The sequence below is a fragment of the Arthroderma uncinatum genome (genome assembly GCF_011692745.1).
Source record: "Arthroderma uncinatum strain CBS 119779 chromosome Unknown scaffold3, whole genome shotgun sequence".
Lineage (NCBI taxonomy): Eukaryota > Fungi > Ascomycota > Eurotiomycetes > Onygenales > Arthrodermataceae > Arthroderma > Arthroderma uncinatum.
The window spans coordinates 4,722,312-4,739,890 of record NW_022983865.1 but is presented as its reverse complement, the minus strand read 5'-3'; the positions used below and the strand labels follow the sequence as shown (position 1 = coordinate 4,739,890).

Sequence of the window (17,579 nt, the reverse complement as noted above, 5' to 3'; positions counted from 1 at the left end):
GCCGTGTTTACCTAAGCGAAGAGCCGCACGGAGATATCGGCGCTTAGCCCAAAAGGGGCTGCAGCCTGGACGTCGAGCTTCCACCTTCTTAGCTGTTGGGCGCGAGCTCCAGGGATATTTATCCACGTTTCATCCCCTTTTCTCCCTTGCTTTCTCATATTTATATCTCTCCCTCCCTCCCTCCAGGTAGCTCGACACAGCCTCTCTCCCCCTTCATCCACAATGTCCAAAGTTCTCGCAGATCAGGTCGTCGCGGTGAGCGGTACCTTTCCAAACTACAAACACGGTAAGCTCTCTTGTTTACATTTTCGCGTCCTCAACGTTGAAAGCATGGTTTTGATCAATTGATGGTTATGGCCTCCAGGAGACTTAAAGGACCTCGTTGAGCAGCTCGGCGGAACATTCAGCACCAAAGTGAGCGATGCGTGCACACATCTCGTTACTACTACGGATGCACACCCGACGGGTACAAAGAGTAAATAATCCCCCTTTTTTTCTTAATTGTGCACTTTGAACTCTGCAAGCCTCCTGCTGGCGGTGTTAACGGGATCAATTTCTCAATTGCCCAGTCTTCCATACATCGGAACATTACGACTCACATATATCCAGACAAGCAGGCTATTGCCCTAGGAGGCGATATCCAGATCGTGACGCTGGATTGGCTGCAAGACTCGCATAGCAACAAGAAGCGCGCAGACGAGAGCTCTTACAGCATTGCATCATCCCTCACTGGCAAGGCTCCGGCGCCTAATGCTGCTGCTCCTCGGAGGTCCGGCCGAGCAACCCAGTCCCAATCCCAGTCCCAGGCTCAGTCGCAACCTCAGTCGCAGCCTCAGTCACAGCCTGCAAAGGCCAATTCGAGGAGTAAGCGGCCGCTCAAGGGCAAGAAAGACGACGATGATGCCGACGATGCCGACGATGCGGCTGACGAACCGCCGGCGAAGAAGAAGAAGGCCGCAGTAGCTGATACCAAGACCAAGGCCAATGCTAAGGCCAAAGGTAGCAAAGCTGTCAAGAAAGATGACAAAGTTAAGGACGAAGAGGACGCCGAGGAGGAAGAGGATGAAAAGGATGACTCTGCAGCTTTGGTTGTTCCAGTTGATGACTATGTTCCACAGAAAGGTACGCTCCATGTCGCCCTAGAGCAATGCAGGAATCTAACATAAACTCCCAATCTAGATAAATATAAAGTGTGGCAGGATCAGGGCGTCATCTTCGATGCGGCGCTGAACCGGACCGATTCCGGTGCCAACAACAACAAATTTTATATCATCCAGTTACTTGAAGGGCCAACCCCTGGAAAGTTCGTCGCCTGGACTCGATGGGGTAGAGTTGGAGAAAACGGCCAAATGGGTCCCTCAAGCCCCCTTGACTTTAAACAGGCGATGAGCAATTTCGAGAAAAAGTTCAAGGATAAGAGTGGCCTGAGCTGGGAAAAAAGGAATGACTCTCCCAAATCTAACAAATATACCTACGTGGAACGGAATTACGAGGAAGATGACCCCGATAAGAAGCCAAAGAAAGAGAAGAAGGCTAAGAGTGACGAACCAAAGAAGGAGGTCAAGAAGGCAGACAGTACTTTGCACGAGGCCGTGCAGAGCCTCGTCGCATTGATCTTCAACCAGAGTTTCTTCAATGCCACCATGGTCGAGATGGCCTATGATGCGAATAAGCTACCTTTGGGGAAACTAAGCAAGCGGACGCTTCTGCGAGGTTTCGAGGTCCTAAAGCAGTTAGATGTCATCATCAACGACGCTACCAAGCTTTCTGGTGCCCACAGAGAAGTTGAACAGCTGAGCAACCAGTATTTCAGCATTATTCCTCACGCTTTCGGCAGGCAGCGACCACCCGTGCTCAGAGCGCCACAATTGATCAAGAGAGAGGTCGAGTTGCTTGAAGCTCTGTCTGACATGGAGATTAGTAGCAAGATCATGAGTGCTTCTGAGGAGGAGGAAGATACCGATCCTATTCATCATCTGGATAGACAGTTCCTTGGTCTCGGCCTTGATGAGATGACGCCTCGTGAGTTGCCTGATATCCCACTGTTTTGTTTACATTCTAACCAAGTTTGTTTATTAGTTGATTGTGTCTCAACTGAGTACAAGGAGTTGGAAACTTACCTTACTCGATCACACGGCGCAACTCATAGTGTTAGATACAACGTAAGTGCCCACGCTCTGAACCTCCTATCACGATAACCATGTCTGACAATCTTAAATAGCTACGCAACATCTTCCGAGTTGAGCGTACCGGAGAAGCAGAACGCTACAAGAAATCCCCGTATGCCAATTTGCCAAACAGCAACCGTCGTCTGCTGTGGCATGGCTCCCGTACTACCAATTACGGTGGTATCCTCAGCCAGGGTCTCCGAATCGCTCCCCCAGAAGCACCTGTTACCGGATACATGTTCGGAAAAGGTGTTTACTTTGCTGATGTCTCTAGTAAATCCGCCAACTACTGTTACCACACTCTCAGTAATAACATTGGCTTACTTATGCTTTGCGATGTCGAGTTGGGTGATCCCATGCATGAGCTGGCGGATTCCGATTATAATGCTGCTGAAGCTGTCAAGAAGGCTGGAAAACTAGCCACCTTGGGTCTAGGAAGAGCCATCCCTAGCGGATGGAAAGATGCTGGATGCGTTCATAAAGATCTGGCTGGGGTGATGATACCAGACTGTTCTAACCCGTTGGGCCAGAATACTGCAAGCAATGTGTGGCTTCAGTACAACGAATATATCGTGTACGACGTGGCACAGATACGGATCAAGTATTTGCTTGAAGTTGACATGCGATGAGTGGTCATTTTGGAGAGCCGGTTGGTTACCTGTGTTTGTTAGGGCTCATTTCTTGTGCCTTTGCTTTTTAGATTCTCATTCTTACATATTTTTGTATTTGTCTGTCGTTAGCCTTGCTTATTTACATCGTCTTGCGTTTGTCGTCATTGTTCCTCACAGGAATCGGTCCATAAGCTGCTGTACCATGTGCCTCTTCCCGCCATGCCACTCATCCCAGCATAGCCCAAAGATTACCGTATCCCTGCCCAGATGCCTCCCATCTCCATGCGGGGGGATCTCTCTCCCATTCCCTTCCTTTTTCATCGGCACGGCGTCATAGTACACTCGATCCCATCGCAAAATCCCTTCTTGTTCAAATCCCATCTTCCTAGCTGTAGCTCGGGAAGCGGCGTTTGTCGTGCCAGTTTGCCATATTACTCTACGCAGGCCTAACCCTCCCGTCTGCGGGTTATCACAGTCGGGAGCATCAAGTGCATACTGCAACAGCAATCCCACTGCATGCGTGGTTACATGAGTACGCTGGAACGGAGGCAGCACGACCAGAAATGCAATTTCAAGCAGCTGGTTAGGCACAGATGCATTGGTGTAGGACACTATTCCTGCAAGAGTGCCGTCGTCCTGACCCGGCTCTGTCTTGGTTCTATCTATGATCGCGAAGGTCGATTTGGTTTTATCCTTGTAGATTGTGTCTCGGATATATTTCGCTTCGAACTCTTCCAGGTTCGCGTACGGCCCCGCCGGCATATGGGCATATATCTCTGGGTGGTCGATGGTCTGCTCTACATATCGCTTAGAGTGACGGGCCGGCTACATCATCACACATCAGTAACAGGCATTCACTCTCAGGCGTAGCCATAGTCGCCCGCTATACATGAAATTGGACCGTACATCAAACGGCGTGAGCTTGACCAGGGCACTTGATAACTCCCTAATTGGGAAGCAAAAGCCGACATCCATCTCCATGTTCATCCTGACACCTTCGCGCGCTTTGGTCGACAAGAATAAGACGTTGAGATCAAGGGTTATAACGGTCAACCTAAAGAGCAATATGGGCCTGAAACGGTGTTCTACGTCTGGTCGGTTAGTAAAACCGTCCAGGGGTTGGATGCCAGTCATTGGCGGATGGTCACGCTTTGCTCTCAAATATGTATCCTGCGTCTATACGAGACTCCACACAACTCAGCGATAACTGATCAATTCTCGATGGAGGCTTTGAAGGATTTAAACATGGACGTCGATCGACCATCAAACGGTCCTGGGGCATTCTGTCAGAGGCATTGCTGATCGCAGATGACGCCAGAATTTCTCCGAGAAGCTTCGACATCGTCCACCACCAATACAAGGCTCAAGTTCATGTCGTATTCCAGAGACATGCAACCAACATTTGCGCCCTCAGTTCAGTGCCGATAACAGCCGGAAAATACGGACTGCTTGTGGGGGAGATGCTTCGTTGAAGCTTTTGCTTGGAGAGGCTTGACTCCTGTTAGTAACTCAACAGGGGTATGCTACATCGTGTCCTGCTCCGCACTAGACATGGATGTACCAGATGCAATCTTTTTGACCTAACAATCTCATCCCCTCTTCTTTTTGCCTGGGGTCGACATACAGAAAACGATCAGTCATGGATTACGTCCAGCATTCCCCGGGATCGTCGTCCCTGTTATTGGCTACCAGCCCCATATCAGGGATATCTTGACCAGGAGGCCGGCTCTCGCGCAATCTGGGGCCTGTACCATGTTCTCTCAACATGCTTCCCCCGCTCCCCAGGTCCTCGCGGGTGAATGTCATGTTATTTTTTACTTATAAAAAGGCATTGGGGGCCCATTCCGAGAGTGATGGTTTAATTTCTCTCCTCCAGGAACTCTGACCAGGAGCTTGGGCAGCTATCTTGCTATATCTTCTTTTTATCTGGCAAAATAGTTACGCCCACGATGCGTCTTACTACGAGCCTTGCCGTGGCTGTGCCACTAATTGGCGCTGCCAGTGCCCAGTTCCTCCCTCCACCTGTTGAGGGCGTGACTGTAGTCAAGTCGAAGTACGACGAGAACGTCAAGATCACCTACAAGGAGGTACGTTTTATCAGTTCATGAATTTATTGTGGCACTTAGTTAACCTGTTGCGTAGAATGACATCTGTGAAGCCACCGAGGGAGTAAGATCGTTCACTGGCCATGTTCACTTACCTCCGAACAACAACGACTTTGGTGTCTACCAAAACTATTCTATCAACACCTTCTTTTGGTTCTTCGAGGCTCGAGAAGATCCCAAGAATGCTCCTCTCTCCATCTGGCTAAACGGTGGTCCAGGATCTTCTTCCATGATTGGTCTTTTCCAGGAGAATGGGCCTTGCATGGTTAACGATGATTCTAACTCCACATACAACAACCCATACTCGTGGAACAACAAGGTGAACATGCTTTACATCGATCAGCCAAACCAAGTCGGCTTCAGCTACGATGTGGCCACCAACGTCACCGTCAATGCTGTTACTGGTGATGTGACCGTTGCCGATTTTTCGAACGGCATCCCTCAGCAAAACAATACGCTCTTGGTCGGAACCTATGGTAGCCAGGATCGATCTGCCACAGCAAACAATACCCAGAACGCTGCTCGTTCTCTATGGCACTTTGCCCAAGTTTGGTTCCAAGAATTCCCCGAATACAAGCCCAACAATGACAAGATTAGCATCTGGACCGAGTCCTACGGAGGAAGATATGGCCCTGCCTTCTCCTCTTTCTTCCAGGAGCAGAATGAAAGGATCAGGAACCACACCATCACACAGGAAGGTGAGATGCATATTCTCAACCTTGATACCGTTGGCATCATCAACGGCTGTGTTGATCTCATGGAGCAAGCAACGAGCTATCCTGAATTTGCATACAACAACACGTATGGAATTAAGGCTTACAACCAGAGCCAATACGATGGGATGCTGAACGAGTTCTATCGAGCCGGTGGCTGCCGCGACCAGTTGATCAAATGTCGCGAAGTTGCTGCAGAATATGACCCTCACTTTTACAGCCACAATGAAACTGTCAACAAAATATGTAACGACGCTGGTGACTTCTGCGGCTCAAAGCTTGAAGATACCTATGACATTACCAAGCTAGGATATTACGACATTGCCCACCCTGTCCGTGATCCTTTCCCACCCCAGTTCTACAAGGGTTACCTGAGCCAAGCCCACGTTCTCTCTGACATGGGAATGCCAGTCAACTTTTCTCAAGCCTCTGACGCCGTCTGGAAAGCGTTCCACACCATCGGTGACTATGGCCGTAGTGACGCCCGTGGCTACATCGACGATCTTGCTTACCTCCTCGAAACCGGAGTTAAGGTTGCCCTCGTCTATGGTGACAGAGACTACATCTGTAACTGGCTCGGTGGTGAGAAGGTCAGTCTTGCTCTCAACTACACCGGTACGGAAAACTTCCACAAAGCAGGATATGCCGACGTCCAAGTCAACGGTTCCTACGTTGGTGGTCAGGTCCGTCAATACGGAAACTTCTCCTTCACCAGGGTTTTTGAAGCTGGCCACGAGGTCCCTGCGTACCAGCCTGAAACATCTTTGGAGATCTTCCACCGTATTATGTTCAACAAGGACATTGCAACTGGTAAAATCGATACTATTAAGAAGGGCGACTACTCCACCAGCGGAAGCCCAACTACCTTCCAGGTGAAGAACCAGATTCCTCCAGAGCCCGAGCCAACTTGTTATGTCCTCTCCATGGGCCGAAGTTGCACCAAGGACCAAATCGAGGCTGTCAAGAATGGAACTGCAGTGGTTGAGAACTACATTGTGAAGAGCCCTACCGCTCCCAAGCAAGGCCCTCCACCAACCTCTCAGCCCTCTCCTCGCCCTCCCACAGGTGCTGGATCCGTCAATGGAGTTTCAGTCTCAATGTTGGGACTGACTGCCATCCTCGCTATCACTACCTTCCTGTTGTAATATGCTTGTTGAAGGAGTATATATATCTTAATTAAGAATATTCAGTCAAGCAATTCAACCGTATATGACATCTCGTTTTTGAACATCCTTTCGTCTGGCGAATAATTCGTATTCAGAAAAGCCTGCTTAACCATACGTACTACGTTTATTAACCCGAAAGTAGCGTACTAGATGCAGGCGGGCATTTGATGTTAAGTTTCTAATGCAAGGGTCTAGTTGAGGATCCCAAAGCCAATAAATGCTTAGCCTAGCAATAACCGTCTGCAGCTAAGAAAAATATTCAGCTATAAGATATATTGTTCTATAAACCCCGAACAAGACATACATATGGCTTCTATACTTCTATCCCCTGCAGCTTCCACCGGCAACCTTTCTTACCGCGAATACACCTAATCCACTGTGCTCCACCATATCCTGCAGTAGAGGCGCAGCTGGTAGAATAATATAAGTAAATGCATGAATGCAAAGATATAGGGTTTAAGCCAGATCCATACCTATTCTTGCGCGTCCAGCCAGGCTTCTACCGAGGCTCTAATGCCTTTCTTTCCCTTCACCAGAACTTCCGCGGGGAACTGAGTCCCTTCAGGGGCCATAATCCACGAAGCGCGCATGCATGAGAAAACGGCCATTTATCACAAAGACAGGGTAGGGTAAAAAAAACGGGAAATTTATACCAAGCCACGTACCTACGTCTGGTTCAGTATTGGAAGAAGAAGTATCTAGCTCATATCCACTGTCCGAAGAAGGCGTTCTAGCTAGGTCCAGCTTGGTAGCCAGCTTCGTAACACCTCGGTCAAGACTAGCATCCGAAGAAGACGCTGGAGATCCGGCTCTGTGGTTGTGTTGGCGACGATGACCATGCAGTCTTCGTAGGCAGCGCTGATGGCGTGAACGCTGCTGTTCGATGCGATCGAGTCTCCGTTGGGCGATAGCTATAGCCGCAGCTCCGACTGCCAGCGCCATTGCCCGGATCTGTTCATTCATTGAAGAGAGCAGACAAAAATAATATGTATTTATGTCAATTTCTCCGTATCTCAAGCATTCGCTGAGGATACGACTGATCTCGCACATGCGGAGTTGGGACGGTCCAACGACGACATCAAACAGCCAATCCCTAGCGGGCTAAATTGTATTAGGAAGTATATGCTGATGCTTGTTTTCGTGCAGGGAGATGTGCTGAAGCTCGCGAGATATGGTAATGTGCACCAAGCTAACTGGCTAGCTACGAGTTAACACCCACACTGGAACAACGGAGTAAAGTATAGGAGCAGCTAGACCATATATTCGAACCATATATAAATAACGTTCGACAAGGAAATTAATGTCTAATAAAATACCCGAAGCTTGGTGTTAGTTGCAGTATCCCAGCTATGTGAATGCAACATCAAGAAACTTACTTCGATCTAGCCCTTGTCTTGATATGTATGGTGTGGTCGAGAATATAGACTCGGGCAGGGATGAGGTGTAGATCTGATATAGAATTTGATTCAATTTTATGCTATAGTTAGGGCCATCCATCACTTTTGTACAATGTGAAATCAACTAACATCACTCTATCAAACTGATAATAACAAACATGCTATCCGATACCATGAAAAGATTAACATGAGTAAGTAATAGTCGGTTCCATATTCACTTTGTAGGTTGTTCATTAGGCCAAGGGGCTCTCGGGGACGTCTCTGGCTAGAAATTGCTAGCAAGACCGGGTCATGACGTTCAGTCTATTAATTGACTGCCTTAAGGCAAAGTCCTGTATATGTCAGCTGCGTGTAGAGGAATTCATCTTAATCAATACGCAGGGGTTCTTACTCTGGATGTTGGGTCTTACAACTGGACTCGAAAGTTGACCCTGAGAGGAAGCCTTCTCCATCCCTTCACTATTGCCCTAGAGCCTGAGAAGATAGGGGTAGCATATAATATTTGGCTATAGATACATAGTTCCTGATCTTGACGCGTTGTGACGAGGTCACTTCATCTGCAGCCTCCTTTTCCTTCCTCAGTCTCTCCGACAAGCAGAAAGATATGATGAAAAAAAAATGAGAAGTGTAAGAAATATTACTAAATTCAACTTGAGAGTTGAATTTAGAAGCTAGACGAAAAAATATCGTATCCGAGGGGTGTCATCACTGCATGATCTACCAGGCAAGCTGGTAGATCATAACAGGGGAATCTCATAGAGAGACCCAAGAAAGGGTAAGAAAAAGCCTGTGTAGAAGAAGCATGTAAGTGAATGACCAGCCAGAGTGAAGTGAATGAGATATGATGAAGGTACTTACTCTCAGATACTTGTTTCCAAGTGCCTGCTGTGAGCCTGTGGGATGCCTGTATCAAGATGCCGTCAGCCAGTATCAGGGGGCCAGGAAAGGACGAGAGTTACTTACCTAGCCAAGTGGCTAGACAGACAAAATAACCAGATACAGCAGCCTGTATCTGGTTGATTGTCAAAGAAAGAGAAGAGAGAGGAGAGCAAAGTGAGAGCAGGGAAAGGGGATTTTTATACCTGAGAATTCGGCGCTAAAACTAAGCGAGGATTCAAAGGCAGGTAACGAGTGGCCGGGAAGCTTCGTGCAGAGATTTCACAGAGTGAATGATGTGATTCAGGCTGGTGGAAAATTCCGGTAGGGCTTCAGATGTGTTATTGATATTGTTGTGATGGTGGTGGTGGTGGTTGGGGGTTGCCCGAAGTCAGGGGCAACACGATATCAAGACACCCAAGCGGAGACCGCCTCTAAGCAACAAACATCAAGAGAAACCAAGAGAACATCAAAACCATGAACTGGAGCAGCCTTGCAGAGTATCTCATTGAAAGATGGTATCAAACTCCAACTTCTTGGAGCGAGTTCGTCCATAGCAACGGCATGATATATCTGGCCCAGCTTAGAGTATACACCAACGAGGATTTCAGACACGGTGCACCGTCTACCAGAGACCCAACGGTAACATCCTTATACCAGCATATAACGTATTCACATCTCAGCTCGAGCTGGCTCTATCAGAGTAGCTCTTATCCTTATAGTAGGCGTTAGTCCAGGTCCCTGAAGATATTTCCTATGGGTATCAATATCTATACATATATCTATACATACGTACATACATATATCTATATATATATATATCTATAGATATCAACATCTCTTCTGGATCAATGATAATGTCGAACAGTTAAACCTCGGCATCGGAAGCGAGAAAAGAAAAGCCGCGGTCTGGACGTCTCCACTTATTGACAATACCATACAGCACAATTAGCAGCGGGATAACCGTTATAAACACGCAAATACCGGGGAAACACGGCCTCTGGTTGGCCAGTTTTCTGCTGGGGAAGAAAAAAGATAAAAAAAGAAATTTCGGGCTGCACCCTTCACCGCCTTGACCCGTGATACAAAAGAGGTAACCTTGGCCAACCACCGCCAGTCAGCTTTCGAACATCCTCATTTTCAAGCCTCGCCCAACAACCACCGATGCCCTGACCGTTTCTTCCTCTTCTTCGTCCTCGACTCTTCCACTTCTTCTTCCTCAACAGAATAACCAAGTCCTGAAAGGCAGAGAAGTGCTTATGCGTGTGCTCGCTTCAGTTTTTACCTCCCAAGTATGACTCCTCCCTTTTACCCCGTCCCTAACAAGCTGTCCAGTGCTAACGTGGCTTCTCTGCAGGACTACATCTCAGGTATGGCCGTGAATATTCGTCTCTGTCGACGGCTACGGCCTGAAAGAACAATGCTAACTCCCCCCAGACCACCTGTGGAAAGCCGCAGTTAACTGAGTCATCTCTGGACCGACTGGCCAACCTCACTCAATCTACTACTATATATCAAAAATCCTCACTCCTCACGTCACCCACTCGCCATGTTCGCTCGAGCTCTTCAATCCCTGCCCAAGGCCCATGCGGCTGGCCGTTTACCCCGTCAATTCGCAGTCCAGACGCGGTGGATGGCCTCCGTCGTTAACGGGGGACCCTTGCCAGCCAAGCCTGTTGCTGCTCCATTCTCCAATGAACGTGCCACTCTCACGATCCGCGATGGCCCAGTGTTCCATGGAAAGTCGTTTGGTGCCAAATCCAACATCTCTGGCGAAGCTGTCTTCACGACCTCTCTCGTCGGCTACCCAGAGTCCCTCAGTGACCCTTCCTACCGTGGGCAGATTCTCGTCTTCACCCAACCTTTAATCGGCAACTATGGCATCCCGTCGTCCGAACGCGACCAGCACGGCCTCCTCAAGTACTTTGAGTCCCCCAGCCTCCAGGCCGTCGGCGTTGTCGTTGCAGACGCCGCCCTTAAATACAGCCATTGGACTGCCGTCGAGAGCTTGAGCGAATGGTGCATTCGAGAGGGTGTCCCCGCCATCTCCGGCGTCGACACTCGCCAAGTCGTCACTTACCTCCGTGAGCAAGGTTCATCTCTTGCTAAAATCACCGTCGGCGAGGAGTACGACGCCGACCAGGACGAAGCCTACGTCGACCCTGAACAGATCAACCTTGTCCGCAAAGTTAGCACCAAGTCTCCCTTCCACGTCAGTGCCGCAAACAGCACGTCTCACGTAGCTGTCATCGACTGTGGAGTGAAAGAAAACATCCTGCGAAGCCTTGTCAGCCGTGGTGCCAGCGTGACAGTCTTCCCTTACGACTACCCAGTCTACAAGGTCGCCCACCACTTTGACGGAGTTTTCATCTCCAATGGCCCCGGTGACCCAACTCATTGTGCGCAGACCGTTCACACCCTCGCCAAGCTGATGAAGACCTCCCAAATCCCTATCATGGGCATCTGTCTAGGCCATCAGCTCTTGGGTCTGGCCGTTGGAGCTCGTACCATCAAGTTGAAGTATGGTAACAGAGCCCATAACATTCCGGCATTGGACCTGACTACCGGCCGCTGCCACATCACCAGTCAGAACCACGGCTACGCCGTTGACGCCAGCACCCTTCCAAGTGACTGGAAGCCGTACTTTGTCAACCTCAACGACTCCAGCAACGAAGGTACGTAAATCTTGTATCTATGCTCCAGTGTTCTCGTCACTAACCTTAACCCTCAGGAATGATTCACAAGACCCGACCAATCTTCAGCACCCAGTTCCACCCTGAAGCCAAGGGAGGACCTCTTGACTCTTCCTACCTGTTCGACATCTACCTCGACAGTGTCCACAAGTACAAGGCCAGCCAGGCAACCCACCAGCCCGAGCGGGACAACCGCCCCAGCCCTCTTTTGGCGGATCTCCTTGGAAACGAGCGAGTCGGTGTCGACATCGTCCGTAACACCCAGCCTGCCGCTGCCTCAGTAGCCGCTACACCAGAACCAACCCTCGCTGCCGCTACCGCATGATTTGATCATTATTTTTCTTATTTGAGTGTTTGATTCTTATTTTTCTTATCTTTCTATGTGTGGTATTTCCGAGGTACTGGCTTTAGTGGAGGATCGTTTGCTTTGAAAATCAGTTATCTGTGGCCTGAAATATGTCTACTCGTGCTCTATCCAGATTGAAATATAATTCCATTACGTTCTGTTCACTTCTGACCTTTTCTCCTTTTCTTTCCGTGGTTGATGTCTATATTACGTAATGGTGGGATAAAGTAGATGACGTAATATAGCCAAGCCTCGCTTCCAGATACAGCCTAGCCCGCATTAGTCAGCACACACACATACAAAGTTGTTTTACTTCGAGCTTCCAAGCGACTTCTTCTTCCTTCAACCATCCTCCTCATCGACAAAGAAAGGTATGTCGGCCCTGCTCCAGTGCGATTCGATCGTGTCTCCGTTGCTAATTGCTTCATCTGCTACAGCCTTAGCAATTCTGCGAAGATGAGAGCTAAGTGGAGAAAGAAGCGAGTTCGTCGTTTGAAACGTAAGCGCCGTAAGACTAGAGCCAGAAGGTACGTAAACAGTCTGTCGTTTATGATATTGATGAGAACATAGCTAACCCCTTCTACAGCAAGTAAACTATTCAACCGCTCTGTCTCAGCCAAACCGCCTATGCTACCTTAATGCCTGAATAAAAAAGCAGCCACCGCGTGCGCTATTACGAAAGTCTTCTTTACGAATGTGTTTGTGATGTCGGACCCACGAATCTACATCTTCCGTCTTCCCACCTCCCAACAACCCCGCCTGCGAATATCGATTAACTCATAATGACTTGCGATTCTTTCAACGGGGCATCTGACTAGGAGTCAATTGGGGCTGGGAACCGTCAAAATTTCACCCCCCGAGGTGTATTTTCGTTTCTTTTCTTGTTTATGGTCAATGGGGTGATGAAAACATCTTTTAATGTGCATGGGAATGGCCAGGCTGGTCAATTACGAAGGGGCTTAAATAACCCTGTTCAACCACAGAGATGGTGAAAGTTACTTGGACGGTTTTTCATTCTGGGGATTTCGATGTGTTGCTTTACTCATGTAATTAATACCTTCACTTGTGCCTGTTGATAGTGACGAGTCTCAGAATGTGAAACTGGAAGTTTTCAAGCAAATTATCTTCTTCAACGCAGCTGGCCGTAGTTATTCTCTGCTTTGTGTGTTTGTGCTGAAGTTGTCAATTCTTTACTAATTGATATTTAGTTGATGCTTGGTGTTGTGGAGTGGAGTTCTGGCGCAGAGGCATAATATTTTTTTAGCCCGAACATCCATCATTAACGACTCCCGACACCAGCGCATCTATACAGCTTAACGATCATTACAACAGTGGAAGAAACACTCTATCCGTATCGATTCGACCAAATATAGCCATAATGGGCAGTTCTTCCGTTGAGAAGAAGAGAAAACGGGCGTCAGACCGACATGAGCGACCAAGCAAAAAACCTGCAATCGGTTCCAGCACTGCGCCGGTGAAGGTCCAGTTCAAGCAAAACCCAGCAGGACAAGTCCCTATCATAGGTATGCACCGTATATACTCATTCTGCTCCCTAAGAAGTGTACGTGTAGCTAACGACCTGTTTTCAGCTTCCGCGCCTGGTCTCACGGTTCCAGAAACGCTGCCGCTAAGTACCTACGCAAAGCCGCGCCAGCAGCGCATAAAGCACGTTGAGAACACAAACCTATCCTCGACTGAATTGCTATTGCATACCTCTGCGCACCCTAAGCTCAATTTCACCGGTAGAGAGGGGGAGAATGAGTTGGACAATCTATGGAATCACTACGTTGCGGTTTACGATCCGAAGGAGAACACCATGCAGATCTTGGAGGCAAGGAAGATGATGGTGCGAGGATGTCTGCGGGAAGCTGCCGTAGAGGTAGAGGAGGAAACTGGCGAAGAAGCTGCGGTATGTTCTCTTGAAGAGTTACTAGCTCTGGAAGAGTATTCAAAGCGCATTATGCTGACAAGTGCTTATAGCCTACTGCCCTCTCTCAAAGAGCTGCACTCGCAGAAGCATTCGGAACGAAAATGGCTCGTAAAGCTGTTGCTGCCATCACGGAGAATGCGCTCACCTCCAACGCATCTGTCTCGTCTACCAATGCAGCCGAATCCGCTCTCCTCTCGTCCATGCCACAGGATGCAATGTCAATTGCAGCGGCGGAGAAGTCAGCACAGGCAGAGATCCAGGCATCCAAACCACTCCCTCAACCGAACTTGTCAGCCACCCAGCCCGCAGACGTCTACAGCGTTGAGAGCCTGGTACCCAACGGCCTTCCAACGTTGCGCAAAATACCGGTTCGAGACTGGCAGGAGGCAGTCGCTGCTTCAGAGGGTATCACTACTACCTCGCGCTTCGTGGCTAATCGGGTTGAAGCCGCTGTTCAATCAGGCGACAAGTCAATTGTACAACTCCTACGATTCATACTTATATTGATCGAGCTATCACGGTCTCTGAAACGATCGAGCGGTGGTGGTCGTGGGCCTGAGAGCAAGAAACTCCCTCCCCGCGAAGACCTGCGGCGAGTGCTCTCTACGGCCGTCGACTCTGAAGCCACTACTACTCCAACAATAACGGACCCATTCCTGGACTCTCTCCGCCGTAAATTTGTTCCACAGGGCTCATTCCTCTCCCGAAATGATATAACACTCCTCCACACCACGATATGTGCTCTATCGCTCCACATCCCGCCATCGTCTGGCAAGGGAGGTGGAAGCAGCTTGACAGAGCTAGCCACTGATCCCGCAGACCTGCGTGATGATCTACGACTAGAGAATGACACAATTCTAAAATATTTCAGAGAGCTCGGGTGTAAAGTTGACAAGCCTAGGGAGACGGAGTTTGCAAAGTGGAATATTAAAGGCGGCAAGGCGGAGGCGGCATCAAAGAGAATCGCAAGACTGAAGATTCCCGTTGAGTTTCCCAAGGTTAGCAGGGGGAGGATGTCGAAGAGGTAGATAGATACCTTGGAAAATATGTATGTACTTTGCGCGGGTGTTTATGTTATAAAAATACAGACTGTTCAGATAAATGAGAGCTACGAAGTATATGGGAAAGCTTTTGCCGAGATAGAATGTTAGAATTGCTTCGCCGTGATGGCGGTTTATATAAAAGTATATAGCCAAAAGGCAAGTCAAAAGGCAAGTCAAAAGGCAGGTCAAAAGGCAAGTCAAAAAGACAAGGGTCAAAAAAGGGGTTGCAAGTATAGCCTCGATATTAATTGAAGTAGGATGGTAAGACATGGCCTGCTTATATTCAATAATGCGAAACTATTGCAAATAAGAAGGGTATAAAGGTCGGCTTAAGAGTTTATGTATGTGCGTGCCAAAGGAGCGTCAATAGTTGGAGTTTTGCATAAAACGTTCACATTGCAGAAAATGAAGAAGAAGCAGAAGTTTATCAGCGGAATAGGAGAGATCACGCAGAGGCCGGAATGGCCATGTTGAGATGATCAACTCGACCTTCCTTCGCCTCGGTAGCGCAACCACCAGCCAGCTGACGCATCATCTGCTGTCTATGCAATTCCTCGGCCTTTAGTTCGCGGGCGATGGTAGTCTCCAGCTCCTCACCGGCAGCCAGACCGAGCTGCTCGTCCTTCCAGAGCGGGAGGTTCTTCTCTTCATGGGCTTCGCCCACGCCCAAGAAGCCGCCTGCCTCTTTCCAGTCGCTGGTCTTGCGGATGCCGAGACGTTCCCATACACCCTTGAGAGCCTGGATGAGATGGTCGCGGTATTCCTTCGTATGTCCTGGCGTGGGAGTGACGCGGAGTCGTTCCTCACCACGGGGGACGGTCGGGTAGTTGATGGCCTGGACGTAGACGCCGTAGTCCTCCAGAAGCATGTCTGAGGCCCTTTTAGCGAGCTCTGCGTCTCCGACGAGGATGGGAATGATGTGTGATGGGTTCGGGATGACGGGGATGTCGTTTGCGTCGAGGGACGCCTTGACGGCGCGAGTGTGGAGTTGTTGCATGGTGCGGTCGCGGGAGTAGTTGGATTGGTAGTTGATGGAAGTAGTGGCGCCGGCCATGGTGGCTGGAGGCAAGGAAGTGGTGAAGATGAATCCGGGAGCAAGGGAGCGGATGGTATCGACGAGGGAGGCAGATCCGGCGATGTAGCCACCCACGCAGCCATAGGCTTTACCCAGGGTACCGGTGATGATGTCGATACGGTCCATGACTGTTCCCTTGACGCTGGCCGTTGGGTCTGCGTAGGTGTCGAAGTCGAGGTGTTCTGCAACACCGGCACCGTGAGGCCCGTACATGCCTACGGCATGGACTTCGTCCAGGAAAGTGATGGCGCCGTACTTCTCTGCCAGGTCACAGATGGCTTCGATGGGCGCAACGGAGCCACACATGCTGTAAACAGACTCAAAGGCAATGATCTTGGGGATATCAGGGGGCAAAGAGGCAAGTTTCATCTCCAGGTCCTCGAGATCGTTATGCTTGAAGACAGCCTTCTTTGCGCCTGAATGACGGATCCCTTGGATCATGGAGGCGTGGTTCAGGCTGTCCGAGAGGATGACGCAGTTTGGCAGCTTGCTACCGAGGGTGGCCAGGGTAGCGTCGTTGGCAACATAGCAAGAGGAGAAGACCAGCGCAGCTTCCTTTCGATGCAGGTCTGCCACCGTCTTCTCCAATGCGACTGCGTGCTGGTTGTGGCCGGAGATGTTGCGTGTTCCACCGGCACCGGCACCGTAGTTGTCCAAGGTATCGTGCATGCTCTTGAGCACATGAGGGTTACGGCCCATACCGAGATAGTCGTTGGCGCACCAGACGGTGACTCTGTCCTCGGGAGACGCCATGTGGGCACGCGGGAACTCCTTGGCCAGACGATTGATGTTGTTGAAGTAGCGGTAGGACTTGTCCTTGAGCTTGCGGTCCAACTCGCCTCTGTAGAAGCCTTCATAGTCGAATTTGGCGGTCGTCGCTGGGATGGCGGGCTTGGGGCCTGCAAAGGGAGTCTCTCGTGCGCGGTTCAGCTGTTCACTTCCAGATCGTGGGTGAACGGGGTACACTATCACCGTCAGTACATTCATCTCATCTCAATTCAATGACTATACACACCTCGGTCCTTTCCGCGGGACTGCTGGTCGACGACGGCCGCCTGAGCACTGGTGGTATGCAGCCCTCTCCTCGACTCCGGACAGGCCTGGTGCTTGACGCTGCGGCGCAGGTTCTCCCTGACGACGCTGGCGGCCCCGGCGGATCGCGGACAGGAGCCGAACGCCCTGGCCTCGCCTCTGAGGGCAATGCGGGAGCTCTGGACGGCGAGCGCCTTGCCCATGACGGGACAGCGCCTGGCGACGACCTGCAGGTTGGTGATGGTGCCTCCGACGACGCTGGAGCTGGGGCGGGTGGTGGTGGACAGCGCACGCAGGGTTGCCGGGGCCGTCTTCTTCAGGAACGGGCAGAGCGAGCGCGACTGCTGGAGCAGAGATTCCATGGCGATGCTCGTAGTGTAGAGTCTCGTCTCGTCTTTGTCTCTATGTCTGTCTCTGTCTCAAG

The 17,579-nt window shown here is 49.9% G+C and overlaps 6 protein-coding genes across 6 annotated transcripts; 4 read left to right on the top strand and 2 right to left on the bottom strand.

Annotated features, from left to right (window-relative positions):
- Positions 1–222: 222 nt before the first annotated feature.
- GIQ15_05206 (WGR domain containing protein) lies at positions 223–2,797 on the top strand (the record flags this gene model as incomplete). The annotated part of the gene is made up of 6 exons (XM_033552623.1): positions 223–286; positions 365–466; positions 610–1,122; positions 1,180–2,022; positions 2,080–2,162; positions 2,222–2,797. 6 exons carry the CDS (start codon positions 223–225, stop codon positions 2,795–2,797), a joined length of 2,181 nt encoding a protein of 726 aa, XP_033406353.1.
- A 153-nt stretch (positions 2,798–2,950) lies between these two features.
- GIQ15_05205 (uncharacterized protein) lies at positions 2,951–3,541 on the bottom strand (the record flags this gene model as incomplete). Its single annotated transcript, XM_033552622.1, has 1 exon — positions 2,951–3,541. One exon carries the CDS (start codon positions 3,539–3,541, stop codon positions 2,951–2,953), a length of 591 nt encoding a protein of 196 aa, XP_033406352.1.
- A 1,003-nt stretch (positions 3,542–4,544) lies between these two features.
- Positions 4,545–6,742, top strand: GIQ15_05204 (carboxypeptidase S1; the record flags this gene model as incomplete). Its single annotated transcript, XM_033552621.1, has 2 exons — positions 4,545–4,574; positions 4,922–6,742. The coding sequence occupies 2 exons, from the start codon at positions 4,545–4,547 to the stop codon at positions 6,740–6,742; spliced, it is 1,851 nt and encodes a 616-aa protein (XP_033406351.1).
- A 3,843-nt stretch (positions 6,743–10,585) lies between these two features.
- Positions 10,586–12,054, top strand: GIQ15_05203 (carbamoyl-phosphate synthase arginine-specific small chain; the record flags this gene model as incomplete). The annotated part of the gene is made up of 2 exons (XM_033552620.1): positions 10,586–11,711; positions 11,768–12,054. 2 exons carry the CDS (start codon positions 10,586–10,588, stop codon positions 12,052–12,054), a joined length of 1,413 nt encoding a protein of 470 aa, XP_033406350.1.
- A 1,399-nt stretch (positions 12,055–13,453) lies between these two features.
- GIQ15_05202 (uncharacterized protein) lies at positions 13,454–15,033 on the top strand (the record flags this gene model as incomplete). The annotated part of the gene is made up of 3 exons (XM_033552619.1): positions 13,454–13,598; positions 13,665–13,984; positions 14,056–15,033. 3 exons carry the CDS (start codon positions 13,454–13,456, stop codon positions 15,031–15,033), a joined length of 1,443 nt encoding a protein of 480 aa, XP_033406349.1.
- Positions 15,034–15,493: 460 nt separating this feature from the next.
- On the bottom strand, positions 15,494–17,517 carry GIQ15_05201 (5-aminolevulinate synthase; the record flags this gene model as incomplete). The annotated part of the gene is made up of 2 exons (XM_033552618.1): positions 15,494–17,088; positions 17,139–17,517. The coding sequence occupies 2 exons, from the start codon at positions 17,515–17,517 to the stop codon at positions 15,494–15,496; spliced, it is 1,974 nt and encodes a 657-aa protein (XP_033406348.1).
- Between the last annotated feature and the right edge of the window lie 62 nt (positions 17,518–17,579).